Consider the following 20695-nt stretch of genomic DNA (forward strand, 5'->3'; position numbering starts at 1 on the left):
TTCTCAATCTCGGCAAATGCACACATCACAACTCAGAGATGTAATTGCCGTCATCTTCCAGGGTGATGGTCATCCACCAGCCTCAGTCTGACCACATGGAAATGGAGGAAGGCTCAGACGGGGATGCCTTTGTTGCCAGTTCGCCCCTTTTGCAAAGTCCTGCATCCAGCGCCAGCAGCAGTGCCTGTGCTAGTCCTCAGCCCAGCCTGTGAGGTCTTCCCACATGCTCACTTCATGCTCAGTCTTCTACTGCTATCACTAACGTCCTGCGCTCAGATCACTTTGAGCGAGAGCCAAACCTGCAATTCAGACTATTTTGTTGTAACAGTTTTTTTTTGTTTTTGTTTTTTTTTGGGGGGGGGGGCCAAAAATTGAGTTTTGACAACCTATTATAATTGTTAGTGTGCTAGTCACATATTTTCTTGGGGGGGGGGGGGGGAGTCAGAATCAGTACGTGCTTAACAGGTCACAAACACAAACTATCTTAATCTTAATCTTGCCTACCCTGCAATTCTAAAATAAAACAAATACATGTGTTGTATTTTATTATTGATACAGTTTTCTCAGTCTTCATTGAGTGTTTAAAAGGCCCTTAAACAAAATGCTTCAATACAGTACATCACTTGAACTGCGATGCTTGTTGGTGGGAGATTTAATGGTTGTCAAACTATTGAATGATATGGAATGCAGTAATTAACGACCACTTTTAATGCTTTATACTAAGAATTAATGTTTACATTTGAAGTGATTCCCTGACATTTTATTAGAGTGCTGGCATCAAATCACCTAATTTGTTCCTGTAAAACTTGCCATTTGTAACTTTTAATAGTAGTCAAGCCATAATCCGTAATAAGGTTTATAGGAGTTTGAATGTTGAATGGACACTGCATTGTATCCAATTTAACTTGAGTGGAGGTCTATGCAACATGCATAGAATAGCGATGCTCAAAAAAAACCTTCACATTTTGTCAATTTTTGACCACACAAAAAATTTGAATATTTTTGTTGGGCAATAGCTCAAACAGCATAATTAATGGTAGCATAAGGTTTCTGAAAAGTGTTTTTTTTTTTTTTTTTTTACAAGGCCTAGTACCTTTTTAGTGTCTGCATGAATGGGTCTTTACTGGATTACCTATTCTATCTACCTCTCAGATTAAATTTGAGTTATTCTGTTTTTTCAGAAGCAAAATGTCCTTATGAGCACATCCAGATTATTTGGAACCTAATTTGTCAGAATTTCCAGTTTATCAAACAATTTTGTGTTATGGCAATGCTGCGAGGCAGAGTGGCTCCAAAAACTCTTAATGGGATTTTTTTATGGTCCACTTTGGAAAAAGTTCATGTTGTTGATTGTGGAAAAAATGTATTTGCTCCGCACATAACTGAAGTGCAATACTGTAACTGAGGTTATATTTTTTATGAAGGGGAGAAACATAGCATTTCTAAAGGTCTTGAAAATGTTGCTCGGAATAACACTTTCAAAATAAAAGTTTTCACTAAGTTTCAAAATAGAAGTCATCACTTGAAGTGTGTCTGTTTTTTTATGGTGCTGTTGCAGTTCTTGTTTATGATTGTAGTCTTCCACCATACAAAATTTAATGACCATGCTGAGTGGGGGTTGCTCAGCATGTGCAACAGGACATGGTTGTAAACTATTAATATCTTAGCTTTTCACTCTTCAGCAGCAGACCAGTTTGGATAACCAATGTATTAATAGTACGATACCAGAAAACAGCTGTCTTTGCTTTCTGCTTACTGTATGCCACATTACCCCCCCCAAGGTAATTTTTTTTTTTTCATTTTAAGGTTTTTAGGGAGATTTCTTAATTGACTCACTTGAAATTACGGTGGTATGTAAATTACTGGCCGGGTATTTTATGTCTAAATTCATTGTCGTTCTGAACCCACCACTTAGACCAAATCCAGATCTTGTCATCTTTGTCAAGTTACTTGCCTAAAAGAAAAAGAAAAAAAATCTTTGTAATTGTGCAAAACAAAAGTAGCCTACCTGGAGAAAAAGGTTGCCAACCAAGGATTCATAGGAAGCCCATACAATGACTCAAAGAAATAATCTCGTTTCACCTATATCATAGGTTCTGGGGCGGTGATCAGGAAAAGACAAGAGCACAACACTCCCAGGTCCTGGAGCAGCCAAAGGGCCCCTTGTTGTCTGGCAGGAGGCCCAATCCCACTTTTGCAAATATTTAGAAGGTAAACTAGACCGCACCAAAACCCTCATTGATAATTTATTGTTGAAGGTGATGCTCTTTGATGTATGGATGCTCCATAGCTGCCTCGGTTTGCACAGTCAGATTTCTGATTGATGGTTTTTCATTTATGTTGTGTCACACCATTGCTACATCAACTGTTGAAATTTTATGGCCTTAACATAACCGATTTTGGCACCCTGGTATCTAAACTTTGTTGTTGCCATATTTATTGACAAAGATGTCCTCTATTGTTATGTTGTGTGGGGGCTAAAGGTAGTTAGAGAATTTATTGGAATTACTACCTAGATCAGGATTTGCACCTCTAAACCCTACATTTTCTGAGCTGCTTATCCTCACAAGGGTGGCAGGAGTTCTGGAGGAAATTCCAGCTATCATTGGGCAGGAAGCAGAGTTTACCCTGAGGTGGTTGCCAGCGAGGCACAAAGAAACAGTTCACACACACAAGTGCACCTAAAGGCAATTTACGTTGAATTGATGTATGTTTCTGTGATGTGGGAGGAAACCTGAGTCTTCTTTCCCTTTCCGCCCTCCCGTGAGGGGTCGCACGCACATTTGTTTGGCCCAGTTTTACACCGGATGACCTTCTTGAGACAAGTATCTGGAGAAAATCTGCACAGGGAGAATATGCTAACTCCACACAAGTGGAGCTTTGAACCAAGGTTCTAACCGGTCGCGCCACCCTAATGGTGCTTCATATTTGTATATCTGTGTTGATACAGAATTTTTTTTTTGTAGTCACCTCTGTTTCTGTCATAGTGAAGTGTGTGTGATTTTTTTTTTTTTTTTTTTGTCGTCACCAAGTGAAGTGTGTGTGTTTCTTTCGGCTTGTCCCTTTCAGGGTCGCCACAGCGTACCATCTTAGATGAACGCATATATGTTTGGCATAATTTTACACCGGATGCCCTTCCTGACACAACCCTTCTCAGGGAGTGGAGGCCCCAGTGGGATATGAACTCACAACCCCTGGTTTACCAAACCAGTGCTCTAACCACTGAGCTATGGGGCTTCTGTCAATGTGAAGTGTTCACTGTAATAATGCAATCCCGTCAAAGACACACAGCATGACAGCTTCTGTCTTGGACCACATAAGATTTTGTAAGTGGGCCTAATGTTTATACCCTGACTGTTTTTAGCCCCCAGACCTCCCTCCTTCACTACATTTGGCTGCCGCATGTTTTCACCCTGCTCCTCTCACCTCCCCTCTCTGGGTCTCTCGCAGTAAATGCCAGGCCTCCCACCACTTGGTCTAGATTTAGACCTCAGCTCTTCCACGACTTTCAGGCCCGGATTGAATTGTGCTGTATGGCTCCGCTTCTTCACGTCTCATCCTCATTGCTAATATAGCCACAGAACCCTCCAGATGTCAGCCAGTGGTGCGTGGGATATTTAGCTTTTCATTCTGATGCCAAGAGTGTCTGTGTCACCGCTTCCCCAATCATGGAGCCTGATGCAGAGGTAGGACTCCTGTCATCAATTAGTGTGTTTGTGCTCGTTGGAGGCCTGAACAGTGGTTCGTGAAAATTTTTCTAGCATGCCAGCCTGTTCTGGATAACAAATAATGTCTTTTGGGGGGGGTTGTGCAAGTACAATGCCATGAAAAAGTACTGGCTCTGTCTCAAACACATCCATAATTTCCCCTCTTCAGTGTTTAAGATCATCAAACAAATGTAAATATTGGACAAATATAACCAACTTAAAATGCTGTTATCCATCCATTATGGCAGTAAATATGTACGCGAGGCCCTGTAGCTCAGTGGTTAGAGCACTGGTTTGGTAAACCAGGGGTTGGTATCCCGCTGGGGCCTCCACGCCCTGAGAAGGGTTGCGTCAGGAAGGGCATCCGGTGTAAAAATTGTGCCAAATATATATATATACGTTCATCTGAGATGATACCCTGTGGCGACCCCGTAAGGGACAAACTGAAAGAAACTTACTTACTATGGAAGTAAATATGTGTCATACTTGAATTGCCGACAGTGAATTGTGGCCTTTTTAATCTCAGGAGACTGAAAATATTGCGTTTAAATTTTGAAGGTTGGATTTTTTTTATTTGGTGAATTTGCTAACATTGAAAAGTTAAACTGAAATACAGCTATCGAAAATGTCATCACTGAAATAACAATGTGAATATTACAACATCAAATTTTCAGTGGCATTTTTAATTCAAATCCTGGTGGAACATATTTACTTCCAAAATCCATCCGTTCTGCCTATCCTCAGAAGAGTCGCACGAGTGCTGGAGTCAATCCGAGCTGTCATTGCGAAAGAGGTCTGGTGCACCCTCAACTGATTGCCAGCCAATCGCAGGGCACATGGAGACAGACAACAGTCGTACTTATAATCACACCTTGGGGCAATTTAGAGTTTCCAATTAATGCATGTTTTAGGAATGTGGGAGGAAACTGGAGCGCCCGGAGGAAACCCACGCAGGCAGAGGGAGAACATGCAAACTCTACACAGGCGGAGCCAGGATTTGAACCCCAGTCCTCAAAACTGTGAGGCCAATGCGTTAGAGCTGAGTCAGTGTGCCGCCAAATGCTGTTATATATCCACCATCCATCCATTTTCTTCGCCGCTAATCCTCACAAGGGTCGCGGGGAGTGCTGTACCCTATCCCAGGTGTCAACGGGCAGGAGGCGGGGTATCCTAAACTGGTTGCCAATCACAGGGCACATCAAGACAAACAGCCGCACTCACAATCACACGTAGGGGCAATTTAGAGTCTCTAACTAATGTTGCATGTTTTTAGGATGTGGGAGGAAACCGGAGTGCCTGGAGAAAACCCACGCAGGCATGGGAAGAACTTGCAAACTCCACACAGGCAGGTCCGGGATTGAACCTGGGACCTTAGAACTGTGAGGCCAATGCTTTCGAGCTGCTCTAAAGTGGTGCCGCTGTTATTTATCATGGGGAAAAAGCTTCAAAGTTACCTGGCTCTGTATGAAAATCTAATGGCCTAATAACCTGTTAGGCCATCTTCAGCAGAAACAACTGAAATCAAACATTCTCTTTTACTGGCAATGTGTCTTTCACATGTTTGTAAATATCTTGGCCCACTCTTCCTTGGATTCAGCAAAAACGCAGGGGTTTTCAAGCGTGAATGGCCTTTTTAATGTCATGCCACTGCATTTCAGTCTTCAAGTTCATACTTCAACTAAGTAACTCCAAAACCTTCATTTCATTCACTTACTGGTGTGTTTTGGATCATTATCCTGCTGCAGAACCCAAATATTCTTCAGCTTGAGGTTACAAACTCATTGCTGAACATTCTCCTTACGCTGATTGATTCTGAGTGCGACTCTTAGTCTCCATGTGCTCTGAAATTGGCTTCCAACCAGTTCAGGGTGTACCATGCCCATTGACAACTGGGATACGCTCCAGCACTCCCGTGACCCTTGTGAGGATAAGCAGCTGAGAAAATGAATGGATGGATGGATAAATTAAATTACCGTGCAATTGGCGGCTGACCAGTTCAGGGTTTATCCCATCTCTTGGAGGTGTGGATTAAAAAAAAAATAATGTTTAAAAACGGCATTTTAAATTCACTTGGGTTATGTTTGTCTGATACTTGTGTTTGATGATCTTAAACATTAAAGTGGGGAATCTATGAATTTGAGAAAAGGGAGGCAATACTTTTTCACTGTATTTGGGAGACAAATTGGCATAACTGTCTAGTTATGTGACACACCAAAGCTCTGAATTTAGCAATTTTCTTTATCGTTGCTTAATTTCAGTGGATTAGTGCATTCCACCATCCATGAAGCTTAATGTAGTGGTCGAGTAGCATTTGTTATATATGACCAAATAAAATGATTAGCTTTCTGTAGCGCAAACAAAACTAGTACACCACACAGGACAAAAACAGTAGGCAATGGGGCGAGAAGGCAAATGGCCAACTCTCCAACTGGTCCAAATTAATGTTGCTTGAGTGCCGACTAAAATGTGGAAAAGATACACTTGTCCATTGCTCAAATCTGAATTTGAAGTCCTTTTCATCTAACCATCGTACTTCTAAGAGTTATTAGTAGTGCCTTATCAGTATTCTTGAGCGCAAGGTCCCCAGACTTCACATTCACCTGTGATTCTCACAACATCTAAAATGTGAGGCAGAGCTTTCAGCTGTCCTAGAATTATCTGTCAGGATACACTGAGTCCCTCTCGTTTGTTAATGCATCTTTATTGCTAAGGTGTGCTTTCAAAGCAGAGAAAGTTGCGATCTCCCAAAAATTTTCTCATAATTAAAAATGTGATTGTGTGCCGTTTTGCTCCAGTCCACCCAGGTCGCGTCAAGACCCGAGAATATATGATACCTCAATTTAAAGGTGTCAGTCAGCATTTTAGACCATACCAGACAGTTGAACTTGAGACCAGGCACAGCTTTTAGTCACTTGGTTGAAATTTGACAGGAATAAGACTCTTTTGGACAACCCCCGTTGAACGCCTTTTTCGATCGTCACTCAAACTTCATGGTGACAGATGTTTGGAAAACTGAACAGAAGCTCCCAAGGTGTTTAAAGGACTGAAGTCCCCTAAAGCACATTGTACACATACTGACATAATCAGGCCTAATTAGTGGAAAAGTGTTGGTGTATGGAGACCTGCATATGTCAGGTTATTTGTGTGGTGTGCTGGTCAATGCCTCTCCTCACTATGGACCATATTCTCACATTGGTGCTGAGGTCTCTTTTATATGCGCCTGGTCTTGTGTAACTTTAATCTATGCGCATTCTTACATCCAGGTTTCTGATGCACCCACTGCGGATAACCTGGGAATTTGAGGTGTCATGGAATGTGACATTTTCCTGAGACTTATGAGTGTCATTGAAAGCCATTTGCAAAATATAGCACACTTTAAATATGGAAATATGTTATGCAGGGGTTGTGGCGTCATCGACCAGTCAAGGCTTGCGCATGGCTCCGGCTAACACAAAAATTCAAAAGAAAAAGAGGATGTTTTTCCATTCTGAAATAAATAAAGCTAATAGGACAAATGTAATCAGAATACTGTGCAATTTCAAGGTGCATTAATTTAAAAAAGGGATAAATCAGTCACGCTCGAGCTTCCTTTCAAAGCCAACCCGGTAAATCACTCCAATCCAGACATATTCTGGTGGCCTGGATACAAGCAAAAATAAAATAAAATTATATATCAAACCCACCATTGTGCCATTACTAGTACCGTAGTTTTTGGACTGTAATTTCTTGTGTATAATGCACCCCCCCAAAATTGTCAAACGTCAATAATGCACATTATATGTGTGGCCGAGCAGCAACTCTTTGTTAGAGGCAGTGTGGCGCTGTGTTTAAAAAAAAAAAAAAAAGACACTGAAGTTCACTGCGCTGGATCTGTTTTCCTCACTCGTGCTGATTATCGTCAGCAGTAAATATAACAGATAAAACACCTATACCTAATAGCAGACTCACAACGCCTCTAATCAGCTAAGTAAAAATATCTTTGTTCTAATTTTATAGCTTTTTAGATGTCGCATGTGGGATACAGGGGTCTTACAGAATCCAAACTTAAAGTGCAATATGCTGTTTCGCCCTCACATGGCAACATTTGGTACACACGTACAATCCTGCACAATTATCTACGACCACAGCTGTATTAAAAATGTTGCCTAGATGGTGGGAGGTGCAGGAACTTGGCACAAGTGTGCAACCAGGGTACAGCCAGCCACTGACCATACAGCCCGCTGTCACTACAATTTATCAGGAATATAGTGACACTGTGAGAAAGCAATTTTAACTGGAGGTTTTAGTACCACTACATCTTTTATGATTATGATTATCTTGGTGTGGCCAATTGTTTTCATGTTTTCATACTGAGGTAGGGTGGACAACTTGGTTAGCACATCTGCCTCAGTTTTTGATGACCCGGATTGAAATTCTGGCCCTGCCTGTGTGGTGTTTGCATGTTCTCCTTGTACCTCTGTGGGTTTTCACCGGTTACACATCCAAAACATGTTGGATGGATGTCTTTGAATTGTGTATTGCTGCGACCTCGAGTCTGTTATCTATCTCTAAGGTTCTAAGTTGTGTAAAAGTGTTAGACATCTTTCTGATATGTTCAGTTCACTCCTTTAATGTCTCTTCTAACAAGGTTGCCAAAATACAACATATATAGAGAGCATCCTCATATACTGCATCACAGTGGGGTATGCTGGAGGCACAGCAGCAGACAGGAAAGCTCCGCAAAGAGTGGTCAAAAGTCCCCAGCTGCTCTCTGCCCTCCCTAGAGGACATTGCCAACTCCCGCTATCACAGCAGAGCCACTAATATTTGTAACCCAGTTAAAAGTTGGTACAGGTAAAATTTCAGTAAAATAGAGTAGCAATTAGGTTATTATAGGTTTTCTTTATGCAATCTGTTGGAATATCTGTTAAACTGTGTGTGCTCACTGTATTTTCTTTTGGAGGGATTTGTATGTGTTTGATTCATTTGTGAAAAATAAATACTTTTGTTTGTCATTTTATTGTTGTAACCATTGTTTAAGAAGGACAGTAAGTGATGTGTTGAGGAGACGCGTGAAAAAAAGAGAAAAAAAGGCTAGACGGAGTGCAAGGTACGAGTGGTTGTTGGAGGGCAACGAAAGGACAAATAAAGTGAATGGTAGACATTTATCAAAAGTTGATCAACGTGTTCGACAAGGACTGTTGAAAGTTCAACTGGAATAGTGTGTCATTTGAGTGGCCTACTCAAATCACACCGTAACGCGGTGGAGTTAGCCGCTACCACAGGGGCTAAGTGCATGCATGGGACTTGGCTTGGCGGGAGCAACCAGCTAACGCTAGCTAGCAAGGCCTGTGTTTAGACCACAAAAGAGAGGACAAGGGCGCTAGCGTCAAGCTAACGCGGCTAGCGAGGCTGTGTTTGGACTTCAAGGAAGAAAAAGGGACGAGGACCGTGAGGACGCCGGACAGAGGGAAAAACCACCTTCACCTTTCTTCACTCCTGCCTTGGGAAGCACCAAAGTTACATTGGGGTTTGAATTTTGTTTGCTTGCCGGCTATATTCATATTTGTTTGGGCCCTTAGCATGTGTGCATTGTGTACCTGTTAAATTGACTGTTTATTTGACTGTTGCAAATGCAGCCCTATGGGGGCACAAACCAGTGCAATCTGTAGGCCGGTCCCAAGCCCGGATAAATGCAGAGGGTTGCGTCAGGAAGGGCATCCGGCGTAAAAACTGTGCCAAACAAATATGAGCGTTCATCTAAAGAATCCCATACCGGATCGGTCGTGGCCCGGGTTAACAACGCCCGCCCCCGGCACTGCTAACCTACAGGGCGTCGGTGGAAATTCAGCTACTGTGGGTCGAAGACAAAGAAGAGGAGGAAACCGGATCCAGCGTCAGAAGAAAAAGAGGAATGCACAGAGCCTACAACTGAGTGTAGGGACTTTGAATGTTGGGACTATGACAGGAAAAGCACAGGAGTTGGTTGACATGATGATTAGGAGAAAGGTTGATATTCTGTGCATCCAAGAGAGCAGGTGGAAAGGTAGTAAGGCTAGAAGTTTGGGAGCAGGGTTTAAATTATTCTACCACGGAGTAGGTGGGAAGAGAAATGGAGTAGGGGTTATTTTAAAGGAAGAGCTGGCTAACAATGTCTTGGAGGTAAAAAGAGTATCAGATCGAGTGATGAGACTAAAATTTGAAATTGAGGGTGTTATGTATAATGTGGTTAGCGGCTATGCACCACAGGTAGGATGTGACCTAGAGTTGAAAGAGAAATTCTGGAAGGAACTAGATGAAGTAGTTCTGAGCATCCCAGACAGCGAGAGAGTTGTGATTGGTGCAGATTGTAATGGACATATTGGTAAAGGAAACAGGGGCGATGAAGAAGTGATGGGTAAGTACGGCATCCAGGAGGAAGGAACTTTGAAGGGCAGATGGTGGTGGACTTTGCAAAAAGGATGGAGATGGCTGTAGTGAACACTTATTTCCAGAAGAGGGAGGAACATATAGTGACCTACAAGAGCGGAGGTAGAACCACGCAGGTAGATTATATTTTGTGCAGACGATGTAATCTGAAGGAGGTTACTGACTGTAAAGTAGTGGTAGGGGAGAGTGTAGCTCGACAGCATAGGATGGTAGTATGTAGGATGATTCTGGTGGTGGGTAGGAAGATTAAGAAGACAAGGGTAGAGCAGAGAACCATGTGGTGGAAGCTGAGAAAGGAAGAATGTCGTGCGGCCTTCCGGAAAGAGGTGAGACAGGCTCTCGATGGACAACCGAAGCTCCCGGAAGACTGGACGACGACAGCCAAGGTGATCAGAGAGACAGGCAGGAGAGTACTTGGTGTGTCATCTGGTAGGAAAAGGGAGAAGGAGACTTGGTGGTGGAACCCCAAAATACAGGGAGTCATACAAGGAAAGAGATTAGCGAAGAAGAAGTGGGATACTGAGAGGACTGAGGAGAGGCGAAAGGAGTACATCGAGATGCGACGTAGGGCAAAGGTAGAGGTGGCAAAGGCTAAACAAGAGGCATATGAAGACATGTACACCAGGTTGGACACGAAAGAAGGAGAAAAGGATCTCTACAGGTTGGCCAGACAGAGGGATAGAGATGGGAAGGATGTGCAGCAGGTAAGGGTGATTAAGGATAGAGATGGAAATGTGTTGACTGGTGCCGTAGTGTACTAAATAGATGGAAAGAATACTTTGAGAAGTTGATGAATGAAGAAAATGAGAGAGAAGGAAGAGTTGAAGAGGCAAGAGTGAAGGACCAGGAAGTGGAAATGATTACTAAGGGGGGAGTCAGAAAGGCACTACAAAGGATGAAAAATGGAAAGGCAGTTGGTCCTGATGACATACCGGTAGAGGTATGGAAGCAATTTGGAGAGATGGCTGTGGAGTTTTTGACCAACTTATTCAACAGAATACTAGCGGGTGAAAAGATGCCTGAAGAATGGAGGAAAAGTGTTCTAGTTCCCATTTTTAAGAACAAAGGGGATGTTCAGAGCTGTGGGAACTATAGAGGAATAAAGTTGATGAGCCACACAATGAAGTTATGGGAAAGAGTAGTGGAGGCTAGACTCAGGACAGAAGTAAGTATCTGCGAGCAACAGTATGGTTTCATGCCTAGAAAGAGTACCACAGATGCATTATTTGCCTTGAGGATGCTCGTGGAAAAGTACAGAGAAGGTCAGAAGGAGCTACATTGTGTCTTTGTGGATCTAGAGAAAGCCTATGACAGAGTACCAAGAGAGGAACTGTGGTACTGCATGCGTAAGTCTGGTGTGGCAGAGAAGTATGTTAAAATAGTACAGGACATGTATGATGGCATGTATGAACAATGGTGAGGTGTGCCTTAGGTGTGACAGAGGAATTTAAGGTGGAGGTGGGACTGCATCAGGGATCAGCTCTGAGCCCCTTCCTGTTTGCAGTGGTAATGGATAGGCTGACAGATGAGGTTAGACTGGAATCCCCTTGGACCATGATGTTCGCAGATGATATTGTCATATGCAGTGAAAGCAGGGAGCACGCAGAGGAACAATTGGAAAGATGGAGACATGCACTGGAAAGGAGAGGAATGAAGATTAGCCGAAGTAAAACAGAATATATGTGCGTGAATGAGAAAAGTAGAGGGGGAAGAGTGAGGCTACAGGGAGAAGAGATAGCGAGGGTGGACGACTTCAAATACTTGGGGTCAACAATACAGAGCAATGGAGAGTGTGGTCAGGAAGTGAAGAAACGGGTCCAAGCAGGTTGGAACAGCTGGCGAAAGGTGTCTGGTGTGTTATGTGACAGAAGAGTGTCTGCTAGGATGAAGGGCAAAGTTTACAAAACAGTGGTGAGGCCGGCCATGATGTACGGATTAGAGACGGTGGCACTGAAGAAACAACAAGAAGCTGAACTGGAGGTGGCACAAATGAAGATGTTGAGGTTCTCGCTCGAAGTGACCAGGTTGGATAGGATTAGAAATGAGCTCATTAGAGGGACAGCCAAAGCTGGATGTTTTGGAGACAAGATTCGAGAGAGCAGACTTCGATGGTTTGGACATGTTCAGAGGCGAGAGAGTGAGTATATTGGTAGAAGGATGCTGAGGATGGAGCTCCCAGGCAAAAGGGCGAGAGGAAGACCAAAGAGAAGGTTTATGGATGTGGTGAGGGAAGACATGAGGGCAGTTGGGGTTCGAGATGCAGGAGATAGGCTAAGATGGCAAAAGATGACACGCTGTGGCGACCCCTAACGGGACAAGCCGAAAGGAAAAGAAGAAGATTTGACTGTTGCGTATACATGTTTGATTTTTTCATCCTTTATTTTATTAAATGTTCACGCTTTTTGTTCCATAACCAGGTTTATTATTTGACTATCTGCAAGACAGTTAAAATAGTGGTGAGTTTATTTGGTAGCTTGATTATTTAAATTAGGATAATATTAACTCATAAGGGGAAATATTTCGGATACTTTTGATAGAGAATTAAATGCAAAAGTAAAGAGTAAACTTGTAATAGACATTGAGAGTAACATTGAGTTAATTTATTAGTTTCATACTTTGGAGTAAGAAAAGAACTCAGGTGGCTACCTCGTTGAAGTATTTCATGCTAGAGAGGCGCTACATAAATTGGAGGCACCGCTGGGATTCTAGGGAAATTTATTTGTGCATTTATTTTGTTAAATTTGTGCTGGTAAATTTTGATAGCTTTCGTTCTAAAATGGATAAACTGAGTTGACTTACTGAGTTGGTAAAACAATTAAGTGGGTGGAGCTAACAGGAGTCATTAGATCTGGCTCATGCTCTCTTGGTGGTCATGCATGAAGAAGTAAATACTGATGCCATCCAAGAGACAATGGAAACAGTGAAGAGTCTTGGACGTGTGTGTGTCAGAGGGCAAACCTCCAGCCTGCAGCAGAACCGGTACCTGGTTTTGTGTGAATGTAAAGAAGCTATGAAGAGAGAAATGGTTCCCTTTGATGTGTACCCCATTGATGGTGGTGGACCATGGTCTGTTGTCACAGTAGTTAAAGGCCTAGAGACCAATGCAGCAAGTCAGAAGTTATCCAGATAACAGCAAGCAAACTGCACATACAGAAATGAGACACCTACATCATCTTCGTCAGCAGAGGATGTGACCAAATCTACAGCAGCCCTACTACTAGTAGTTAGTGAATTACTCAGCAAGACCAAACCTTTTAGTGATTATGGAAGCTACCGCAGATTACAAAGTTTTTCTGCATTGCTGCCCACTCCACCTGGAGAGGAACCATTTGAACACTGATTAGGTCAAGCACGGCTCATGGTGGAAGAGTTTGAAGGCTCTCCAAAAGAGAAAAGGCGTAGATTAATGGAGAGTTTGAGAGGACCAGCACTTGATATTGTCGAAGCAGCCCGATCCAACAATCCTTCTGTCAGTCTAGAAGACTGCTTAGAAGCACTTGAGCATGTTTTTGGGACAGCTGGATCAGGAGAGGAGTTATATTTTGCCTTTAGTTTGTTACAGCAACAAACAGCGGAGAAGCTCTCTGACTTCCTCAGGCGTCTTGAACAGTCGTTGAATAAGGTGGTTCAGAGAGGTGGTATTCCTGTCACGTGTGCTGACAAAGTAAGGTTAGAGCAGCTGTTGCGTGGCGCTATTGGTTCTGACGTGATGCTAATTAATCTTCGTCTTAGAGAGCGCAAAGAAAACCCAACTACGTTCCTCCAGCTGTTAAAGGAGATACGCGCTGAGGAAGAATATGAATCCTCAAGATGAAAGATAGGTGCAGTTGTACAAAGTGCATATCTATAACAGGGAATGGATGCAAATCATTCAGAAATTCAACAGTTAAAGTCTGAAATAAAGGAATTGAAGTCCTTGGTAGCTGCTGTGGTGTCTACCCCCACGACAGATGTTCCACACAGTACTGTGAAAATTCCCCCGAGTGCAGAATCGCATGACACAGTTCTGAGCCACAAATAGCTCCTTTGAGGAAAGAGTTAAAACACATGCAACAGAAATTGGCCCATAAGGTAGCGGAACCGCAAGCTGCGGTGTCATCCGTTAAGATGTCAAAGTCAGTCAAAAGCTACCCTCAAAAACCCAGATAAGACTCAAACAAGTCCATTTGTTACAGATATGGAGAGGCTGGTCATTTTGCTACAAAGTGTCCAAATGGCGAGAACCAGTCTAAAGTGATCAATAGACTGATTCAAACCCTGGAGCAGACAAAGAGCAATCAACCATCAGGGGATGCCTCATCAAGTGAAGTTAACTGCTCAGTCAAAAGGAGTGCTGTTGATGTGCCCGAGACGACAGGCATTCCTGATGAGCTGGTTGGACCGCCAAGTCTGGTGCCCTTAAAAGTAAATGGGCAACCATGTACGGCCTTAATGTGGGTTGCAAGTGACAATAATGTTTGAGCCCTGGTACAAAGAGTATTTATCTGATATTCCAATTCATCACGTATCTGGTCTATCCATCTGGGGATTAAGTGAACCAGAGGTTATTTACCCTTACCGTGGGTATGTGTTGGTTGACCTTGAATATCCTGCAGAGGTGCTGGGAGATAGTAAAACTGTCACTGTCTTAGCTCTCATATGTCCCACTCCCAGACTAGACGATAAGACTTCCATTATTGTTGGCACAAATGCTAGCCATGTCCGACGGTTGTTGAACCAGTTTGGGGACAAAGCGGAGGTCAGGAATGCACTTGGGCTGAGAGTTAATGGGAAAGAAGATCAGATTAGGGCTGAAAATATTGATTCCCCAGTTGAGGAAGAAGCTGGTTATGTCCGATGAATGGGACCAGGTCCTTTGCTCTTAGTAGAGGCTGCCACACGGGTAGTGTGCAAAGTAGATTTAAAACATCCAGTTGAGTAAGAAATTTTGATGAAGGAGTCCTCAACAGCAGTCACCTTACCAATTGATGTGTTTGTTCATCCAATGGTTGTGCCCAGTGGGGCATTGGAAATCAACAGTTTCTGAGTACTGGTCAAAAATGAATCAGCTAGGGAGTTTTCCCTGCCGTTGAAAACAATGATTGGAAGCATCTTTCATGTCGATTCAGTTGATACCATCCCACCCAGAGAGACGACTTCCTCTGCCTTTGATGACAATATGATCAACTTTGGCAATTCCCCAATATCTGCACAGTGGAAGAACCGATTACAACAGAAACTAGCCGAAAAGTCTCATGTCTTCTCCTTGAATGTGTGGGATGTGGGATTGGCAAAGGGGTTGGAGCACAGGACTCGTCTGTCAGATGTTAGGCCTTTCAGGCAACGGTCACGTCGGTTGCCTCCTGCAGACATTGAAGATGTAAGAAAGCATCTACAAGAACTGCTACAAGCAGGCATAATCAAAGAGTCACGTAGCCCATATGCTTCCCACATATTCATTGTCAGAAAGAAGAATGGGGCTGTGAGGATGTGCATAGACTGCCGAACAATACCTGATCAGTATACAACCCCGTGCATTGACGATGCTCTGAATGCTTTGAGTGGGAGTGAGTGGTTCTCTGTGCTTGATCTACGTTCAGGTTACTATCAGATTGCTATGCACGAAGAGGACAAGGAGAAAACAGCATTTATTTGCCCCTTGGGATTCTTCCAATTTGAAAGGATGCCACAAGCCATTACAGGTGCTCCAGCCACCTTTCAGAGATTAATCAAAAAGGCTGTTGGAGACATCAACCTTCTGCAAGTGCTAGTGTACCTTGACGACCTCATTGTGTTCGGGAAAACCCTTAAAGAACACGAAGAAAGGCTGCTCAAAGTTCTAGATCGTCTTGGAGAGGTTGGACTCAAACTTTCGATAGACAAATGTCAGAACGGTCTCCCGAGAGTAAGGTACCGGGGGCACATAGTATCAGCAGATGGTGTCACCCCAGACCCAGGCAAAATAGAAGCTGTCAACACCTAGCCAATGCCCACAAATTTGAAAACGCTGAAGTCATTTTTAGGTTTTTGTGGTTATTACAGAAGGTTCATCCAGAACTATTCAGCAATAGTAAGGGCATTGACAGACCATACCAAGGGCTATACTCCCACTTCGAAGAAGAAGAATCAAAGCCGAGATGCCAACAAAGTCTATCTGAAAGAGTCGGAGCCATATGGAGAAAGATGGGACAAGTCCTGCATCAATGCATTCCACGAGATCAAATATTGCCTGACTCATGCGCCTCTGTTTGTTTTTGCCAATCAACAAAAGCCATGCATCCTGCATGTTGATGCAAGGTATATGTCACTCGATTAGGTGCTTACTCACAGTGCATTCCAGACCTGTATGTGCACCCCACGCATGTTGAGTTCAAGTCACTCGAACGGATGTCCTAGCAGAGTATTGGAAGAGCTCAAGTGAATGACGAAGCAATCGGACCAGCTGTCAGGGCCTTAACGCATGGACACTGGCCCGAAGCACCAAATAGGGTTAGGGTTAGGGTTCTTTACCCTACCTAACCCACAGTTCTGATGGCTGGGAAGACAGTATGAACACCAGAGCTGAGCCTAGATCTAAACGACCCATTAAGCCTATTGTTAAACTCACTTATGACGAGCCTGGTAGGTCTAGTGACAGGCCTTTAATTATAGTGCATAGGGGTATTATCAGTGAAATAAGAAAACCTTAAAACCCTAGACTTATGCCTCAGAACCCTTATGTTAGTGTCTGGTGAGGACGCAGACCGTTTAAAAGGGGGGAGGGTGTAACCCGGTTAAAAGTTGGTACAGGTAAAATTTCAGTATAATAGAGTAGCAATTAGGTTATAGGTTTTCTTTATGCAATGTGTTGGAATATCTGTTAAACTATGTGTGCTGACTGTATTTTCTTTTGGAGGGATTTGTATTTAAGTGTGTTTGATTCATTTGTGAAAAAGAAATACTTTTGTTTGACATTTTATTGTCGTAACCATTGTTTAAGAAGGACAGGAAGTACCGTGTTGAGGAGACGTGGGAAAAAGAGAGAGAGAATAAAGGCTAAACAGAGTGCAAGGTACGAGTGGTTGTTGGAGGGCAACGAAAGGACAAAGAAAGTGAACAGTGGACATTTATCAAATGTTGATCAACATATTCGACAAAGACTGTTGAAAGTTCAACTGGAATAGCGTGTCGTTTGATTAGCCTACTCAAATCACGCCGTAACGTGGTGGAATTAGCCGCTACCCCCGGGGGTTTAGTGCATGCATGGGACTTGGCTTGGGCGCGAGCAACCAGCTAATGCTAGCTAGCAAGTGTGTGTTGGACCACAAAGGAGAGGACAAGGGCGCTAGCTTCGAGCTAAAGCGGCTAGCGAGGCTGTGTTTGGACTTCAAGGAAGAAAAAGGGACGAGGACCGTGAGGACGCCGGACAGACGAAAAACCACCTTCAACTTTCTTCACTCCTGCCTTGGGAAGCACGGCAGTGACATTGGGGTTTGAATTTTGTTTGCTTGCCGGCTATCTTCAAATTTGTTTGGGCCCTTAACATGTATGAATTGTATACCTGTTAAATTGACTTTACTTGAGTGTTGTGTATACATGTTTGATTTTTCCATCCTTTATTTTGTTATTAAATGTTAAAACTTTTTGTTACATAACCAGGTTTATTATTTGACTATCTGCAAGACAGTTAAAATAGTGGTGAGTTTATTTGGTAGCTCTATTATTTAAATTAGGATAATATTAACTCATAAGGGGAAATATTATTTCAGAGACTTTTGATAGAGAATTAAATGCACAAGTCAAGAGTAAAATTGTAATAGACATTTAGAGTAGTTAACGTTGGGTTAATTTATTAGTTTTGTACTTTGGAGTAAGAAAAGAACTCAGGTGGCTACCTCGTCGAAGTATTTTATCACAGAGAGGCGCTACATATTGTTAAGGACTCTTCACATCCTGGTCATCACCTGTTTAACCTTTCGCACTTTGGCAGGTGGTACAGGTCCCTCAAAACACGGACAACTAGATCCAAGGACAGCTTTTTGCCCAGAGCCATCAACTTGAACTCAAACCACTGAAATAACATGAGTGTAATGGAATATTATGCAACGCCACTTTTGTGCATTTCATTTATTTATTTATTTTAGCAAAACTGCGCCTTGATGTTTTATCTATTGTTTTTACCCAAGATGTTCTTCAATTTTTTTATTGTTTTATTGCACCTTGCAGAGAAGCACTCATCATTTCGTTGTATGCACAGCATATAATGACATTAAAGGCTTTTGATTTGATTGATATTTGGTCTCATTAGAGTGTGCAATTGTACCTAATGATTTGTCTACCGTGATTCTTTAGGTGCCGTTATTTGAGATGGACGAGGATGAGGTGGCTGATGTTGTAATGGCCAACACAGGTAATGAAGATTTTGACTACCCAAGTGTCCTAAGAATGATTAAGCAATTTGCCTTTTAGCAATGACATCACAATTACTATTGAGTGGCAAAATATTTTCTTTGATGGTAACAACCTTCTTTGTCATTTGGCAAGTGCAGATCCATTAAGAAAAGAGGGTAAATGACTTGGAGGATGATTTAAGCTTTCTTTCCTGCCGTACCTTCAATGTTTGAAGTGTCAGTCATAAAGATTCATGGGAAGTATTGCTTAAAAGCACGATGAAAGCCACAATTTACACCATCAACAGGTATATTGATTAAAAAATAGATGAGGAAAATCAGACATACTGAACATAATCATTCGGGGGACAGTTTATCAGAAGTCTTTATCTCTGTTAAAAATGGCTTCTTTCAATAGTAAAATTCACCAATTTTCAATCCCGCTTATTCTCATTCGGGTCACGGGTGTCCTGGAGCAAATCCCAGCAGGGGAAGAGGAACTGGTCGCAAGCCAATCGCATGGCGACTGTAAAATGGACAGCAAATTTGAACACGAATTTAACATCCTTAGAGTTAAAATCAATATTCACCCAGAGTTTTTATGGCAAACACTTTCACAGTTGAATCAGTACTTTTGATTTTTTTTTAATTACATGACTGACGCTGTCACAGTGCTAATAAACAACTGACAGTGCAAAATATTGACACCATATTGAATGAGTTAAAATGATTAGCTATTAAAGTGTTATTTATCAAGTCTGGCAGTGGAAAAATATTGACAGACAGATCAGTACTTCACACGTCATCATTTTTCTCTTTAATGTAACTTGAACATTTCACCAGATGTTGGAAACAACCAAAGCAACCCATACATACCTGAATACGATGCTGTAGTTGTTCAGCATTGTAGGAGAATAAAATGAGGTCGTTAGTAATACGAAGATGGCTCAAATAAGCACTGTTCATTTTTAATCCTTCTTTTCCTAAATGGGCTTTTTAAAACATTTCTTCGAGGCAAGCTGTTAATAGGTTTGGAGACAGTGTGACAATCGTTGATTTATTTTCATTCTTTCGACATCAATTTATATTGAACCAGAACAATGCTTGTATAGCGCTCATGCACCTACGACATCAAATCACATCGCTATATTGCCGCTCTGACAAAGCATTGTTGCAAGTTGATTCCGTTGAGACAAAACGAAAACATGTCTTATAACACGACATCCAGAGTTTTGTCCGATATTGTTCAACATTTAGAAGGTGATAATAAACGAAGGTACGTTGAAAAATTCAAGACAATTTGCATAGATGATCCATATTTAATGCCGAAGTCGATGTTTTCATCAATAAGAAATTGGATTGTCAATTCGCGTTCGCTTGTCTTGGACAACTGGATCGATACATGGATCTGGTGAGTCAATTGTCTGAGATGTGCACAGAAGAGTTTGAAAGCATATAAAAGTCTGGATGCATACAAATACTTCGTTGCTGGATCTGTTCTCAATCAGGAATAAATCCCTCATAGTGATGGACCCACTTGGATTTTTTTAATACAAATACCAATATTTAAATAAATTACCCCTGATTTTACTCAAACTAGCATTCATTAACTATTACTGAAATTTTTTTTAGCCTCAATCTGTACACGGAAGCGTAACGCTGCCACACGCTTACCTCCATAAACCTCTCTGATGTCTGTTTTTTTTTTTAATACCTATTGTTCTCAAATGAGTCAATTTGGCATTATAAATACTTCTTGATAATTTGGTGAACGAATCTATGTTATAACGTAGAGCATATCATGTTATAATGTGATAGTGGCCCTTTTTCTTTTGGGTTTGGCTTCCGTAGTTATTGTCATAGCCAGAACTCTAGTGTGGACCCAAATGCATGACTCGGTACATAGGTAGGCAGTTAAAAGAAGGTCTTTATTCGTTTCCAAGGTCGTAAGCCGGGAGGTCAATCGGAGAGAGCAGCAGTTTCAAGGACGTTAAAGGTCAAGTATCATCCCTATAAACATTCTAAAATAGATATTGTTATGAAAAATACATTATTCACTTCAATGTCTATATGAAAAAATAAATATGAGTGGAGAGCATATCATCCATGCGCAAAGTTGCAGAAGTGTCATTCTACAACATCCAAGTGGTTGCCATATTGGCTGCATCCCGTCTGTGACGTCACCCAGACATTCGGCAATGAAAACGCGCGGTGCACCCTACTATGGGAGAC

General features: G+C 42.2%; 2 protein-coding genes across 12 annotated transcripts in view; both read left to right on the forward strand.

The window, feature by feature from the left end:
* Positions 1-2208, forward strand: part of ttll4 (tubulin tyrosine ligase-like family, member 4) — a 33574-nt gene extending 31366 nt beyond the window's left edge. For 7 of the 8 annotated variants that reach the window (XM_061842589.1, XM_061842593.1, XM_061842591.1 and 4 more), the window contains 2 exons: positions 62-208; positions 2094-2208. In XM_061842589.1, coding sequence (XP_061698573.1) covers positions 62-208; positions 2094-2208 — 262 coding nt within the window. Of the gene's footprint in view, positions 1-61; positions 1502-2093 lie in introns of those variants that run through there. The other variant, XM_061842595.1, reaches the window with a different exon arrangement.
* prkag3b (protein kinase, AMP-activated, gamma 3b non-catalytic subunit) overlaps positions 2129-20695 on the forward strand; it is a 45168-nt gene continuing 26601 nt past the window's right edge. Inside the window, exons 1-2 of one of the 4 annotated variants that reach the window (XR_009798261.1) lie at positions 2129-2211; positions 18426-18483. Coding sequence is in view for 1 of the 4 variants with exons in the window: in XM_061842597.1 (XP_061698581.1) it covers positions 3669-3686; positions 18426-18483 (76 nt within the window). In the remaining 3 variants the exon portion in view is untranslated. Of the gene's footprint in view, positions 2212-3206; positions 3687-18423; positions 18484-20406; positions 20460-20695 lie in introns of those variants that run through there. The other 3 variants (XR_009798262.1, XM_061842597.1, XR_009798263.1) reach the window with 3 other exon arrangements.

The sequence above is a fragment of the Syngnathoides biaculeatus genome, chromosome 14 (assembly GCF_019802595.1).
Source record: "Syngnathoides biaculeatus isolate LvHL_M chromosome 14, ASM1980259v1, whole genome shotgun sequence".
Lineage (NCBI taxonomy): Eukaryota > Metazoa > Chordata > Actinopteri > Syngnathiformes > Syngnathidae > Syngnathoides > Syngnathoides biaculeatus.